General features: G+C 30.1%; 2 protein-coding genes across 2 annotated transcripts; both read right to left on the bottom strand.

Annotated features, from left to right (window-relative positions):
• Positions 1–7,006: 7,006 nt before the first annotated feature.
• Positions 7,007–8,097, bottom strand: LOC105162957 (protein GLUTAMINE DUMPER 5). Its single transcript, XM_011081137.3, has one exon. The coding sequence runs from the start codon at positions 7,676–7,678 to the stop codon at positions 7,214–7,216; it is 465 nt and encodes a 154-aa protein (XP_011079439.1). The 5' UTR covers positions 7,679–8,097; the 3' UTR covers positions 7,007–7,213.
• A 6,844-nt stretch (positions 8,098–14,941) lies between these two features.
• Positions 14,942–16,013, bottom strand: LOC148787984 (uncharacterized). The gene is made up of 3 exons (XM_088880862.1): positions 15,889–16,013; positions 15,276–15,515; positions 14,942–15,192 (listed from the first exon to the last, which is right to left on the bottom strand). The coding sequence occupies exons 1-3, from the start codon at positions 15,956–15,958 to the stop codon at positions 15,014–15,016; spliced, it is 489 nt and encodes a 162-aa protein (XP_088736988.1). The 5' UTR covers positions 15,959–16,013; the 3' UTR covers positions 14,942–15,013.
• Positions 16,014–17,725: the final 1,712 nt, after the last annotated feature.

The raw sequence follows: 17,725 nt of genomic DNA, 5'->3' as shown, positions 1-17,725 counted from the left end.
AATTATTGACTTCAAAATTAGGGATAATTATATTTACACCCTGACCATGATCTATTTATATAAATTATTTTTATTTTTTTAAAAATTATACATATATACACATTAAAAACGTCAATATTATCTACGCAGACTACTCACTTTTTGAAATATTACACCTACACCTTCCAAAAATGCCAATGTTATTACATAAATTACCTCTGTTTTTTTACTGTTAGAAATGATTTTTGTAATTACATCAAATATAGGGATAATTTGTGTAAAAAAAAAAAAAAAGCATATACCAAGGATATAAATGTAATTATATCTTTTAAATTATGATAACACTATTATGTTATTAATATAATCTAATGGTAATTAAAACATATTATACAAATATGCACGTAAATCATATGCATCATGACCATTTAACTATCTAATAAAATTCAGTAAACTTGTGATAAATCCCAACCCCAAAAAACATAAAACGAAAAATAGATAGATAACAAGTTATATCTACGATAGGATAAATGTAATTTTAGCTCTGTAACTTGCGAGTTAGTATTTTTATTCTATACGGATTGATTTTTATAATTTTACAATTTTGGCGATTTTAGTCCTATCCTGACTAATTTGGTCGGAAAATTGCATGTGATTTTAGTCCTACAAATCAATTTGTGCGCGATGAAAATGCCAACCCTCCTAAATTAGAGAACTAAAATTGCAATTAATTTAGTGTATGTGCAAGTCAAATGTAATTTTTCGATCAAATTGGCCAAAAATCGATTAAAATTGCTAAAACTTTAATGTTACAACACTAAATTGAAAAAATTAATTTGATCAGAATAAAAAATACTACACATATATTTACTGAGATAAAATTGCATTTTTCCCAACATGTGACTATTGTGGTCATCCTCATCCACATGCAGTCCTCTAAGGGACGCGATAACTACACTACATTTACTTTATTTTCGAACAATTGATAAAATATATGAATTTCTAGTATTTGTTTCTTGAATTAAATAGGAGGAGGCGTATATATATATATATATATAGGTAAAAATAAAAGCAATTTCTTGTGATATTGCAAATAAGCAAATTAATCCCCTATAAAAAAAAATAAATAGCAATTTACTTGTATTTTTTATAATACAATAATTTACCTTTCTATATTTTTTAAAATGAAGCAATTTACTTCCTTAATTAGACAGGGAGGTAAATTGCTTCATTTTTAAAAGTACAGAGATATAAATTATTATAATTTTTTTCATAAAAAGATAATTTACTCATTTTTAATACCACATGACAGTAAATTACTATTCACCATTTGCAGCTAGCTAGGTTGTCTTCATTTGTATTCCACATGAACAATCATCCAACCTTATGATTCACGACTTGTTATTTTCAAACCTTTTAGACCTACAATAATGCCAACTTTTTTGCTTTTATGATAATCAACATCAATATATACGGGACGCAATGAAATCACTTTTTCTTTCACGATGTACGTAGGTTGTAATAATTGAAACGCAAACTATCCCCTACAAGAACAAATAAAATGAATTGTTTCCTATGCATGATACAATAAGTATAAAGTAAATATTATGATAAATTAATATTATCGATCGATCATGATCTATTTTTTGCTTAATCACATAAAAGTACTGAGGATTTGTCAGAGCTCTCCTTTGATATAAATAATAATAATATTCCATAATGACGCAAGTATTATTAAAAATAAAGTCAAATTAATGAGAGATTAATAATTATCAAATAAAGAGGTAAAAGAAATACATAAAATGTAATAACTCCCAAAATCCTCGTCCAAACCCTAAATCCATAATTAATGATTTTTTTATGTCTCACGATTGATGGAGACGGACGTGTTTGATTGAGGTCTAGGATTTTCAGATGTATCATAACAAGAATTACAACAAATAGATTAAATAATGTGTCAAAATTATTCGATATGTATCTTTTTACATACGTGTTAGGCACATATACTCAGGTTGATATATTGCGTGCGGAAAAAAAAGAAAAAAAAATAAGTAAATGTCGACTATTAAAATATTGATATTAGGGATTTTCTTGAAGAGTGGTAGCTTTTGAACAAATTTTTGGTGTTATGTGTACATTATTGGAAGAAGTTTGGACCATATAATTTGTACTTGTAAATGGATGTTGCTGTTATAGCACATTAAAAATCATGGCGTACGTGGTCGGGACTCGAACAAGTTAAGCAGATTTTCGTAGAAAAAGTTGATGTTGATTTGTTTCTTCTTCAACTAAAACTTCAACACAGATCCATTGCTTTTTGAATTTATGAGGTTTATCACTAAATATCAGTTTGCACGTTGTTGTTGCGCATTCGGATCTCGAAAGGCTAGTTTAAGACAAATCTATTTTAAGAATGTTCGTAAAGTATTTGGATAAATTAGAGATTCGATAGCGTGTTCGGTAAGAAAGGAATAAGGACGATACTGAAAAAGGGTCCGTTCATAGCTTTTTTATACTTAAGTTAGTAAGATCGTAAAAGGAGAAAGTATGAAAATCGTAGGAATAAGTAAGTAACAAAATTTGTAGCTACGGCATGGAGGGCAGTATTTATACACATATTCGAGTTGTACAATTCTATGTAAATCGTTGATGCAGAGACGATTGTGTGGTTATTTTGAGTCCGTAAATAATCAGATTCAAATCGAACCAGGATCGAATCATCACAATCCAATTAAGAGAGGCGTGGATCTTGACCATCTTTGAAGTTATTAAAAGGTTTGGGGATGTTTTCGTAAAGGTATATATAGCAGCCACATCACACGTAAATTTAAATCAACGATTTCAAATGTTTGTTATGAAAAGATAGAACAAATAAATGAGCGTAGATACAATACTTCATCTTTGTTTCGATCATAAGATTCATCGTACTAAATTAATGTTGTTACATACAATTACCAAACATCTTTATATGAAGTTGTCGGTCCACGTAATCAGGATCAGACATAAAAGACGGCGAATCGTTACAATTATCTATATGTAAAGTATATACCCTGCATCAGACAATTATAGAATTCCCTTGTTTTTAGAAAGTAGATAGCTACTTCCATTCACTACTATCCTCATCACAATTCTTTGATTGGCAACTTTGATATATATATATATATATATATATATAAGTTATAAGATAAGATGGTAAAGTATGTGTCAAACACTTAAATCAAACACAAAAGAAATGAGAAAAATGCAAGCAATTTCCTTGTGATATCGTAAATGAGCAAATTATATTCTTATGAAGAAACAAATAGTGATTTACCTCCTTGTATTTTTTAAAATACAATAATTTACTCTCTTATGATTTTTAAAATGAACCAATTTACCTCCCTATATAAGGAGGTAAATTGTTTCATTTTCAATATCACAGGGGGTAAATTTCTAATCGCCCCATAAGAATATATATACAAATTTTGTATGACTAGATCAATGATTTTTTAGTCTAGTAATTAAGGTTTGAGTCTCGTCAGACTTGTTGAAATTTATCTCATTTTTATGTGAATCTATTATAAGTTATTATTTATAATTTTTTGTTATATTGATTGAATTTATGTATTGCTCAGTTGCTCAATTTATTCTAATATTGATGTAATAATGTAATTATCACTCTTATCTCAAAAAAAATTTAAAGAAAAAAGGTTTTATATGATTAGAGAATACTTCGTACTCGTGATTATAAGTTTCTTTTACTGACATTTGGCACCGTAGATTCTTAATATGTAAAATTAATATCGTCACCATAAAAACGGATGAAAACCTAACGGATTGGGCTAATTGTTAGACGACTTTTAAAATCAGGGAGGTATTGATAATTTTTAAACAATGAGAAGGTATTCGTAATTATGTCAAACCTTAAGAAAGATCGTTGTAATTGACCCTTATACATATAGAGGGAGGAGAGAGGGGTTGGAGGGTGGGCTAATAACGAAGACGAGGGGATGTAGAGGGAGGGCCGGCAATGGGAGGGGGGAAACGGGAGGGTTGAAGATGAGACTGGGAAAATGGAGACGGGGCAGTGACGGGATTGGGGGAATGAGGAGGGAGTGACGACGAGGCGAGAGTTGAGAAAGGGGGGCAACGATGAGGTGGGAGTTGGAAAGGATATAAGGGCCACCAGACTAAGAAATGGGGTGGTGGCACGGGCGACCAAGATGGGGGTAGAGCGGGGAGGGAGTGATGGGGTGAGAGGCGAGGGGGCAGGGGGTTTGTGTGTTTTTTTTTTTTTTGTATGCTCACGAGAACCGCATGCAACAACTAATTTATATATAAACTAATATGTTATTGTTAATTATAGGAGAGCCACAAACTATACTATTCTTTTTAAGAAAAATAAATTATTTTATTTTAAAAAAATAAAAAAATAATTTACTAATTTTATTTTTCATAAACAATAATTTACACATACTCCATATTACCGAATGGTTTCTTGCATTTTTTTCAAAAAAGATTTGGAAAAGGTGGAGAGGGTGAAATAATTAATATGAAGGCACTCAATGTGAAAAGTAATGCGTGCTGCTGTGTACCACACCACCCAACTACTTTTCAATTTCCATGTATATATATATGGATAATTATAAATATTTTTTATTTAAAATTAAAATATTTAAGAAGTTGACTGTTATACCCTTATTATGATAGCCATTGAACATCAATAATGTAAATGAACGGCTCAGATTTTATAATTATTTTAAAATATATTTTATATTAAATATATATCCATATATACATATGTATATTTATATGTTTATATGTATGTATAGTTGTATATATAGAGAGTTAGGGGCGGGGACGGGTGGCGCCAAAGCACTGGGCGAAAGGTCACCTATTTCTTCTTGTGGGGATCATTGTTGCCAGATCTATAGGAAGCGGAAGCTGGTGGCTGGAAGTGGAGGCGTTGGCCGGCTGGCGGATCGACGGAAGCGAAGACGAAGATCTAATTTTTTTTTTATTTTCTAGTAACTTTTTTGTTTTATATTAATTTTATATATAAATATATACATGTAAAATAAACGTGAATTTGAATAAAGTATTTTTTTAAAAATGAAATAAAAATAATTTAATTTTTCAAAATTTTAAAATAATAAAATAAAAGATTAAATTTTTATTTTGAAAATATAATAATTCTATATTTAAATATTATTGATAAATAATATAATCATTTATTACCGTTTTATATAAACTAAAATTAAAGGGGAATATGTACGATAATCAATTATACGCATTATATGATATTTAATATATAATCATGGCCAATTTCCATTGTTAAAAATAATTAATCGTACGAAATAATTATTGATCACGGCTACACAATACTTATTGGTTGTGATTTATATGAATGTGGAAAATCATTTGTCATGGGTAGAATCCATGACAAAATATCTTCATAACAAAAATAGTTTTCATGATCGATAATCTGAATTTTTATATAAATCTCTGTTTAAGTATAATTAATAATAATTATTTATTATAATTATAATCTATAAATAATAAAATTAAAGGCAATAGTAAATTTTCTTTTCGTAACATTCAATTAAAAACGTAGATAGAGTAGCTTTTAGTGTACATGATATGAACCTTTGAAGAAAATGGTGGCGGGCTGCTTGCTTTTGTAACTTCTAATCCAATTTGGATATCGTTGGATTTGAATCATTTATATGATAAATATAATATATTTATTATATAATTAATTTTTAATTTTAAAAAAATAATTAATCATATATGATGGGTGAAACACACTTTTTTACACAAAATATCCAAACTATCCTTAATGAGGGGCAAATTAGTCATTACACACCTTCGATCCGCGTGTCTCTAATAAGGGCGGGTCAACCATATCCAGACCCGAGCGCGAATGTAACTTGAAGACCCCGATGTCCGATGGAGGATGAAGGTTACCAGGATGATGCCATGTGGCCCATACAATAGTATCCACATAGTAACTATAAGTACCCCAAAACGTCATATTTCGAGGTAACTCGTTAATAGACTTTTCGACCTACAATTCCTAATGGCATATTTTTACCTCGATTACACTAACTTGAGCGCCGGAGGATCGTTGCCAGTGACATATCCGACGAGCTTCACATTTTTGTTTCATTCTTAGGGACCCAATACTCGATCTTGGTGGAGTTAGCTATTGGCCGGGAAATCTACCTTTCAGGTCACTAAATTCGAGCAAAATTAATATAATAAGTGTAATATATTTGCTCTTTGATTCATTCAGAAGATCAAATTTAAATTGGATAACAAATTTTTATTTTTTTTAAATGCCAGATCATCAATTTTGTGAAGACCAATTAAATTATCTCTCCTCCTACTAATCACAATATTATAACGTTTCTTTTATCAAAATGTATAATCATTAGCAAGAATGACTTATTTTCAACCAATCACATTTCCAATTTTTCCAGTACTCTTAAATATGTGTTTTCAATTTTGTATAACTTTTTTTACGTAAATAGAATACATTTGAATTAGTTAATGATATTATATTATTTATTGATGCTGTTAAATTAATAAATTTCCGATGAAAATATGTATAAATAAACATATTTTCACCTTAGCGAGTTTTTGTCATTATAGTATACTTTTCTGACGCGAATAAAAATTTGTAAGTTTAGCTCCAGAGAAAATCAGGACGGCTGAGTTATTTGATCGAAAAAAAATTAAACACATACAATTTTATTAACTTGCAGAAATTGGTGGCATTATTAGGTATAATGTTTGTTTAAATAAACTTAATTTAAATATTTTAAGAATATATATATACATTGTAAATTAAAAATACTTTTTTCATCTTATTTTAAATATATAATAAAATTTTTTAACTCAAATCGAACTTTAAACATAAGGGCAACAAAAGAGCAGGTATTAGTGGGTCTTAATGGTGTCACTGGAACATAATACACACTCACTATGAAATTTAGGGTTTAACGAAACCTAAACTAATTATGACAAGTGCAATACACTTACCACGTGATTATTGCAAACAGCTTTTAACATATACATCCAAAGAAAAGGTTTATGATTCCCTTCTCCAAAAAAGTACATATACATACGTACAGAATTTGTAACAAAAACGAAAGATCTAATCTACCAACTCCAACAATTTTCAAAACTTCAAAAATTAAATTAAAAAATTAATATATATTTTTTTCCCAAAAAAAAAAAAAAAAAGTAGTATGGATCAATGGACCTGATTTAAAGAAGCTTCATCATTATGAGTCTCCAAATTTCTGTCTCCCGTCTTCTCCTCGCAATCTGGAGTAGTACTCTGGCCATTACTTGTAGTACTCAAACTGCTCTTGCTACCGAACGATGATGCCCGACTGGACGCCGGGGTTGCCAAGAACGTCGGATTTTGCTGCCCCGCCATGATCACCAGGTACTTCTCTTCAAGCACCGGCGGCGCTATTTTAGCCCCGTCGTGATCTGCCTCCCCTGCTTCGAGGTCCCTCTCGCCAACCGCGATCTCCCCGCGTTCCAGGTTTTCTGCGAGTAGCTTCCAGTAGGAGCACGCCAAGATCACGAGAGCTAAAACAATGAGCCCCAGCATCGCTGCCAGTCCGCCGAATAAGTACGGCACAGGCGAGTTCCATGCTGACTGATGCCCCGGTGACGGTGGCGCCGCTGGTGCCCCCGCTGTTGCCATTTCTCCTTCAATATATATATACCAACACACTTACCAATATATATATATCTACACTGAATATACAGAGGCCCGTTATTAAGGGACGGTGGTTTTGGTGGTGATGGCGGCGGCGGCGAGGGTGGTGGTATGAGAGTGGGTGAATAGATGAGGTGAGAGCGGGGCATTTATAGGACAAGAAAGAGGCATGGGTGGGGTGTGGGGGCAAGAATATAATTAGGAAATTTTAATTTAGATTAGGTTTGACTGATCTGAACTAATTATATAATAAATATAATATCTTAAAGTGTAATTGATGTATAATTCAAAGAATAATGATCAATCACATAACAAATATATCACAACTATTTTATAGTTAATTTTGATTGGATAAAATCTAAATCGTGTAAGAAGTTTGGGAATATGACAGGATTTGGATCAGACATAGTTTGTGGGAAATCTGTGTGTATATCCAAACGAGTATAGAGTGGAAAGCACTAGTGAATTAATTGATGATGCATGATTAAAGGGTTGTAAGTTGGATATGTGAATCACCACTTTGATGTTGGCCAGTATCACAGGATATCCAATTTCTTCAATTTATATTCTATTTTTCTTATATATAAATACACACATAAATATCTTCTTCCCTGTAACTATTACACGATATTGATTCAACTCTGATCAAATTTTTTAAATATTAAAAAATAATAGATATATATATATATGACCGTTGGTATGCACATTTTGTAAGAAACTTCGACATGAACGTTTATTATATTGTTAGAAATATTTACTAGATACTGAATACAAGTAACATATCGAATTGAGATTGTGATGGTAAAATTATTATACTTAAGACTAAAAGACAATAATTAGTTTGAGTTACTATTTTGTAAGTTTTACTATGTGTATGAGAAGCGGAAAGCAAACTCACAACGTCCCTCTTTTCAGAGCATTTATGGCATGACATATTTATTATTTTTTATCTCATTTATTGCTTGAAATCGCCTTATATCCATCTCGAACTTGAACTGATTTGAGCGTTGGAAAATTTTAGTCGGAGACAAATCCGACTAACATAACGTTCGTCTTTCTTCTCAGGAACTATTTCAATATTTAAAAATATTTCGAGCTTATTACATATCTTAAGAAGATTGTATGTTTCGACCCGCATCATCTATATATATATATAGTTGCAAGAAAATTAAAGCAACAACACACTACTGGGAGACAAAATCGTAGTGCGTCGTGGTACGACTTTAGTACTTCAATTACATACCCACTCACGCAAATGGAATGATTTAACGTAATTATTGATTACGAGGATTTGCCCAGCAGGCACCAATGACTCCTTGTCGATGCTCAAATCTCGTGATTAAAAAGTTTTGAGTTTGAATTTTACAAATATAAGTATTTAAATTTATTTTTAATAATAGTATGTATTTATTTGTTTTGAAATTGTTGATTAATTTAAAAATATTAATATATATTTAATACTGAATATTAAAATCGTACGTTGGTTAATTTCAAAACATCGATGTCATGGAAGTGGTCTCAAGTTGGCAGCATGGATTAATGAATAATGTCTTCGACATGACATCATGAAAATATACATTTTTATAAACTCCACCACCTTTGGCTTTAATATAATTATCTTCATCCATTACCGGTTTTAAATAATCTAACAAAAATCCCACTCGTGATTTGGTTCTGGATACTAATTAGAAGTGTAATTCATGATGTGATGCCGCGGTCAATTCAGTCAGCGAAGTTGAGGCTCATAATTTCGAATTTATTTACTAATATGTGAGATATATATTATTATATTTAAATAGTTATTTGATATTGGTGATTGGTATATAATTATTATAGTCGTCTGTAGCTGTTCAATATAGATTTATTTAAAAAGGAATAATAGTTCATTGCTTTCACTTAAAAAATAAATAAATAAATAATCACGAATTTACACTATTAATTTGATTTCTTTTTTAAATAAAAAATCGATCTGAATAATTATTGCTCTTACTAGAAGAAATATGACTTTTTATCATGATTAATTATTAGAAGTTAAAAAATAAAACTTATGACAAATGTTAATCAGCCACGACTCGAGCCGTTGTTTCTGTAGGGGACAACCTATAATCATAGCAAATGTTTTGACCATAGATTGAAATTACAGTGGATATTCATTGAAATTTAAAATTTTTCATTAATTTTGTGTGACTGTAGTAGATAATATTGATTTTTTATTATTTTGATTTAAGTTGTAATTATTTAGCATGTAGGTAATAATAATTTATTATTTTGTAGTGGAGAAGAACATCCCTTTGCATAAAATGAGTTTAAATTAATTTAAATAAATTGTTTAATTTGAATTAATTTTAATGCGTTGAAGCAATGAGTGACGTAATTTATTTTTATTTATTTTTTAAAGTGAAAGTGATGCATTATTATTTTTTTTAAAAAAATAAGTTGATTACAATTATCAAAATCAATATCTAACGACTATCAAACGATCATATACTATTTATCAATATAAGATAACTATATATAATCAACACCTATTATTAAAGTAAAAGTATCCCACACATTGGTGGGGTTCAAATCCACGACCTTAGAGTCATGTGGCCTCAATTTCGCCAATTAAATTTGGCCTTATCAACCAATGCAGGATATAATCTATCACTTGTGATCTCGGAACGGATTAATTACAAGGGGATAACTTAAAATAATCAATTAATAAATTGAGTTTAATCTATAGTGATTTATTTTATTTTTATTTTTCTAAAAATAACGATCATCAATATCAAATATTTGTATCTAACAATAATCGCTAATTAGAATAATCGTAAATCAATCATAAATATCAAATAATTAAATCTAATTAATAATTATTATAAAAATAGAACAATACATATATATTAAAATAAAATAATATCTGAGACGTTGATAGAGTTTGAATTAACCCACGATCTTAAAGCATAATCAGCTGAGTGGGTTTTCCACTATAATAATAATGGATTGGCTGCTAATCAAAATAATAATTGATAATAACTAACTGGTTGATTAATTAACACCAATTATAATTATGATGCTTTTTTTCTGCTGCCCTCATTTTCCCAGCATGCTTTGTTGCATCCAGGCTAGCTCCACCATAGAAATCCAAAGAATTAATTACCAAGATTCAAGAAATAATTCATCCTATGGAGATTTTGCATGTATTAACAATAATTCATGACGAGACAGATCGCATTATTTGGTGATTTGAGACGGGACGACCTACAGTTGCATCTCTTTACAGACTATTGGACCATCGGGACCCAATGTAGGTTGGTCTACCCTACTTTCAGCTTCCCTGAAGATCCCCATGCATAATTTCATCCTTTGGCTTGCGATTTTGGGAAAACTATCTACAGTTGATAAACCATGGGTATCATACCTAGGCGCCTGTATATTATGTGATGAGGACGCAATGGAGACACATACTCATCTATTCTTGCGATGCCGTTATGCCAGAAGATGCCTGACATCGATTCGGCAGATTGTTCGATTTGAATGGCCTAATAGAGAGTGGTCAATGGATGTTGAGTGGGCTGCAAGGAAATAGAGAGGAAAACATATCATTAACTTGGCTTATTGTGCACTCCTGGCTGCTTGCATTTACCACATTTGGAGGGAACTAAATTTGAGACGCTTTGAGCATACAAAGCGACCACCGAATATCATAGCCACCATTATTGTGGAAGATATTAGACAAAGGATTATCAGTGTTAATTTATCTCTTTCTATTAGTTCATGTGCGTTATATAGATTATGGCGTATCCCTTGGCCTGTGGAGGGAGAAACCACCAGTTGAGCACTATTGTACTGTACGATCTTGTTTTATTAATGAAACTTACATTTACCCAAAGAAAAATATTCAAAAAATATAAAGGGTTAGTTACATATTGTCATTTGAACTATCACGGTTTTTACATTTTGGTATTAAATTTTTTTCAGTCAACTTACTATCTTAAATTTATAAAATTTTGCATTTTATTATTTATATTTGTTTTTAAACTAAGTTTTTGGTGAAAAAGCATCGTATGCAGTAAATATGTGATATTTAGGGTTGTGTAATGTGATATTTTTCACATATGCACATGATGTAATATTTTACCAGTAGAAAAATCAACAAAAAAAGTCATATATATATATATATATATATGATAAAGTGCAAATTTTGCAAAATTAAAATGATCAGTTGACACAATTTCTTTTTTTGAGGATAATTAAAAAATGAGCATAATTCGAATGAAAAAAATGTAATCTACCCAAATAAAAATATACGATATTGTCTTTTGGAATAAAGTACAGCTTGACCTCTTAAATTTCTCATAATTGCGAACCCACCCCTATTATCTATCTATATTATATATATATATAGATAATATATATACTAATATAAAAAAGAAAGTGACTTCTCAATTACAATTGATTGTACTCATTTTTTGTGACACAATATCAAATTTTAAACTATCAATTATACCTTAAATATGAATATGACTATTTATTTATTTTAAATGGTTCATGTCGTCTTTAACTATTAATATACTGTCATATTTATCCTATATTTTTATCAACGTTCATCACTTGATCCGAACGCTTTGAATCATATATTGATTTTTATTTTTAAAATTTGCGCCATATTTATTTGATATATGCGCACAAGTATTGCATGCTATAGTTGCTAATAATAATAATAATAAGAATAATATTAATAATAATAATAAAAAGAGAAACATGTTTTATGTTCAAAATGGCAATTATTTATATATTTTACAAAATTTTCCCTTCCTTTTATATGATACATTTATTGATTTTCATATTATGAAATTAATAATTCGTAGAGGCAAAAAAGGGTGATGGCCCCCCTACCAATTTTTGAAACTACAAAAAAAAAATCAAAACTCCCAATTTATTTTTTCCCCTAAGAGATCAGGTTTTAATTTTAATGTTCAAATGAAAACCACTCCCCAATTCACCACAAATTCTTTCACTTCCTCTCTAATGTCAACAAGAAATTGCATATTAATCTCCATTTCACATCAAATATATGATTTTTAAATGGATAATTATATTTATACGTCCTGACCTATGATCTATTTATATACATTACCATTGTCTTTTAAAAAATCACACATATACCCTAATAAAATCAATATAATTACACAAACTATCCATATTTTTTGCTGCCGGGATAATTTTGTAATTACGCAAAAAACAGTGATGATTTATGCAAATAAACTATAGATTATGGGGTGTAAATATAATTATCCCATTTTTGAATACAACTACTAAATCAGAGAAATCCTTCAAACCTTCCACCAAGAAGACATATTTTGAAATATTTTATTTCTCATCATCTTCTTTCTGGCAATATTCATTTGCTATATAGACATTTCTTAGGTGGAATATGGAAACAATGTAATTATAGTTTTTAAATTAAAATTTATAATTTGGTCCCCTGACTTTAAAAATTATGAAAACTTTAGTCCTTTTTGGCTGATATGGTTGGTTGTAAAATTGTAATTAAAAATTTCCGACCAAAATTGTAATAAAAAATTACAACCTGCGCTGACACGTCATCAAATTTACAGAAAAACCCAATTTAATTGCTCATATGATTGATGATGTGGAATTTTAATTACTAATAGTGCCACCCGCCAACTTACTGAACTAAAATTATATTTTCCCCATCAAATATATGTCGGAATATTTAGTTTCCAAATCAGATATTATCATCTAGTGCGTTTTTAACATGTCAAGAGACATTACTTATTGATAATTTGAATAGTTCTGGAAATAGAGCATAGTTTGATGACGTATGTTACCCGAAATAGTTGTGGAGTATTTATAAAGCCATATGTTCGTACTTATATGAGTCCACGTGGCATGAACTTGAACTTTCAAATATAGAATCATTGAATGACTTCAATTTCAGGTCCTCGTGTAGGAGCGAATCAGGTGCTACTGGACTCGAGTAAGAAATATACAAATTTTTTTAAAATGCAACAGTTTATTTTAGACAGGTGGTAAATTACTTCACTCTAAAAAACACATGCCGTAAATTACTATTTTTTTTTCCGTAAGAGGTAATTTGCTCATTTACAATATCAAATGGGATAAATTGCATTAAGCCCGTTTTTTTTTTGTTTTTTTGTTTTAATGAGAAACTGAAGTGTGAAATAATGGAGGGAGTGATGGACTTTGTGCTACAATGTGTATGGGAAGTGAGCTTTTGCAATATATATTGTAGACTGCCCATTTGAGTAAATTATAATATTCTTTCTTAATTAGAAGAATTGTATTTATCTTAATTTCTTTACTTCACTAAGAAGGGTGGACCCCATCAACCACAAAAAAATTAAAAAGATGTAGGATAAAAATATTACTGGACCTCAATCGCAGACATCTATATGCATATGAATTACGGCACATCAAAAAATAATTTAGAAAATTTAAAAATGTGCTTTTCAATCATATTAGCTGTCGTTACACGTGTGGTAATTGTAATCATAATATTTTTAAATTTAAATAAATATTAAAAAATTAATTGTAAACAAAATAAACAATCAATCCTAACTAACTCATTGAATTAATATATGATGACTTGTAAAGATATAAATATTCTTGACATATTAAAACAATTAAAAAAATAGCTTCTAGTTAATTCAAACGAATAACCAAATAAAACTAGAAAAATAATTAGAGTTTCGAATTCCAGATAAAAATTATTTTTTCAAAAATTGAATTCTTATAGAAAAAGTGAATAATATATTGATCAAAGTAATGTTTTGAAATTCAAACCATTTTTGGATAATTAAATCGTCAAGTCGCCTCCGATCCACAAAACAGATTGGATAAACTAAGAAACGAAAAGCCCTAAAAAATATTTTTTTCCCCACAAGAACTGTTTGATCCATTCGTCGAGCTGATGAACCGTTTGAATTAATATTGGATTAATTGAATCGGAGAATCCATTGAGCACTATAAATATAATATGAAAAGTCCTAAATTTTGACGTCTTTGTGCAATATATGTTTTTTATATTTGATTTTTATTAGTTTGTTTTAAAATTAATGTTATTATATTGACATATTCATATTTTTGCTGAGTTTTAAAATACATTTTAATCTTAATTTTTTAATTTGATTAACGATATGAGTTTCAAAACATTAAAACAAGGAACTGAAATTATTTTTTCCAGAATTATTTATTCCCAAAAGGGTAAAAAGAGAACGACAATGAGGATAAATGTATATATATATATATATATATATATTAAACAAAATAAATCCTAAATGGCTTTATTCCTCATGCATAGTCGTCGTCAAACGCAGTTGCGGGGGCATCAGCCATCGGAGCATCAGCGGCCTGGGGAGCAGCAGCCGGAGTAGCGGCAACACCGTCATCACTGCTCGAAACTTCATAAACGGCGCGGTGGACGTGGGGATGGAGAGCGTGCTTCTCGCACAACTGAGGCAAATGTTGTCCTGCGCGATTCACGAAACACACAATTAGCAAAAAACACACAGTGATTGGCATTAATTGATCCAGAGATTAATTAATAATTCACCTTGATGTTCGGCGACCTTGGCAAAAAGAGCGACGACTCCGCGGCAGTTGTCGCAGCAAGCGGGGGAGCACATGTCGCGGATGAAGTCCTTGGAGAAGCAACCTTCGGGCGACACTCCATCGGCAATTAGATGGTCGACGCCGCACAACTTCTGGCAGCTGTTAACGTGACCCTCGTCTTCACCCGACGTCATAATCGCAAACAGGCACACGTTCTTAGGCAATAACCCGCACTCCATTGCTGTATAAAATCAAATCAATTACACAGTTAGTCCTGGAAATTCTGCACCTGGAAATGATTTTCTTATAATTGAATGATAAGTATGAGAAGTCACAATCTTAGTCACGTACCAATTCATTTCGATAATTTTAAAAACTCGGCACATTGAGGTAAAAATTATCGAAAAATACATGCGACAATTACTTAAATACGTTTGCATCACCCGAAAAATCAAGGGATCAACAAATCAAGTTTTACTTGAAATGCGTTTGGATAGCATCCCTTCTCAATAGAATTTTCAAAATTACATGACACAATTATCAGAAAAATTCACGCAAGGCTAAAATTGTAATTTTGTGAAAGACAATGAGATTTAAATCCAAGAAACTCGTACCTAGTGATCTTTGAACGAAGAGAGAGCAAGCGAAGAAGAGAACAACGGAGAGTTTTGTCGCAGAAGCCATCTTCTTTTCTTCGCTTTTTCTTTTATTGCGATGCGGATGTGCTGATGAATGAGCAAATGCGTTTGATGATGAAATGTGGAGTGTCCAATTTCTTTATATAGGCTGACGGAATGAGAGAGAGAAAGATTAATGAAATTTATATCGACCATACGAATAATTAATTAACTTAATCAGTATTAATTAAATTAAATTATAGTGGACATCAATCAAAGTTAAACCAATTAGTTGGTTGAATGTATGTGTATCCTTAATACTCAGTCTCTCCCTGAATTAGAGCTTAAGAGAAATTGTTAGTTTTCTTAAAAATATAGCTATGATCCATATCATCCACTACCATAAAGAAAAATAAAAGAAATGGATTGTTTCATATATTATAAATAATTACAGTTAAACAAAAGGGTAAATTAGATTGTTACACATGAAATTAGGTTGAATTATACGAATATTACTTATCTTTTGTAAAATTATAACTACAGTTCTTGAAGGGTGTTAGTATAATATTTTTCAGGGGGTGTTTGTGTATTTTGGTCGAATGTAATTTACGGTAAACAAAATCTATGCGAAAATTTAAGTATTTGCAGGGGATAATTACTCCACCCTCTCCCGAGCTTTTGGTATAATTATAAGTAGATTTTTGTGGTTTGAAAAATTATATCCTATTACCCTTTGATGTTTACTTCTATTCAATAAAAATATTCATCCATTAGTCAAAGTTAACAAAATTTGCTGATATGAGGAAAAAATTTTGAATGAAAATTCATATTTACCCCTGATTGACTTATTGTAGGTCAAACAAGTCTTTAGTCAAACTATTGTTATACATGTGAAGAGGTACATTTTCACCCTTATAAAAGTATTTTAGTTATAAAAGATTTATTTGACCTATAATAACTTTGTAAATCAATTTGGAGTAAATATAAATTTTCGTTCATAGTTTTTTATGATGTAGCAAATTCCATCAATTTTACAAAATAAATGAATCTATTTATTGGATGGAAGCAAGAGTCAGGAGTACCAATCGTAATTTTTCAAATGATAGGGGATCTACGCGAAGTAACATCAAACCTCAGGCGAGAGCGATATAATTATACATCCCTACTAGCAATGGTTAATCAATGTTTGTCATGATTTTAATTTAGCTATAACAAAAACATTCTCAACGATTTTTAGTTAAGCTAATGCGTTGGTCTCGCTTGCAGAACTAATAGCCATTGCACATCCATGATTAATATAGTAGTATTTACAATGATTTTCTACTTAGACGGTGTTTGGCTAAGTTTATAAGCTCATCAAAATATCTTATAAGATATTTGAGAGCTTATAAGATTCAAAAAGTTTATAAGATTTTAAAATAAAATATTTTAGATCTTATAAGCTCTTTAAAAAAAATAAACTCTCATAATATTTTTTTATAAGTCTTATAAGCTATATAAAATTAGTATATTATAAGATAAAAAGATCCTCGTTCTCTTTCTCTCTCTCTCTCCTCACACACACACACTCCTCTCTCTCTCTCTCACACACACAAACACACACACACACACACACTCTCTCTCTAGGATTAAATTTTTTTTTTTGCTATTTAATTTTTTCTAATATTCGGAAAGAGAAAATTCTTCATTATTCAATAATAAATTATTATAGTTAAATAAAAATAGGATTGGTATTGATATTATATTTATCGAATAAATTGAAGACATTGTAAATTATACGACTAGAAATAATCATTGCATTAATAGAAAAAATATCAATTATACATCTATATTA

The sequence above is a fragment of the Sesamum indicum genome, linkage group LG5, assembly GCF_026168435.1.
Source record: "Sesamum indicum cultivar Baizhima isolate 11 linkage group LG5, ASM2616843v1, whole genome shotgun sequence".
NCBI lineage: Eukaryota > Viridiplantae > Streptophyta > Magnoliopsida > Lamiales > Pedaliaceae > Sesamum > Sesamum indicum.
The sequence above is the reverse complement of the archived record's forward strand: the minus strand, read 5'-3'. Positions and strand labels throughout refer to the sequence as shown.

Coding starts and splice junctions, on each gene's coding strand:
- LOC148787984 (XM_088880862.1), bottom strand. CDS start 15,958: ATGGCTTCTGCGACAAAACTCTCCGTTGTTCTCTTCTTCGCTTGCTCT. Junction 15,516..15,888: donor CTTCGTTCAAAGATCACTAG/GTACGAGTTTCT, acceptor GATTTTATACAG/CAATGGAGTGCGGGTTATTG. Junction 15,193..15,275: donor CAAGGTCGCCGAACATCAAG/GTGAATTATTAA, acceptor TGAATCGCGCAG/GACAACATTTGCCTCAGTTG.
- LOC105162957 (XM_011081137.3), bottom strand. CDS start 7,678: ATGGCAACAGCGGGGGCACCAGCGGCGCCACCGTCACCGGGGCATCAG.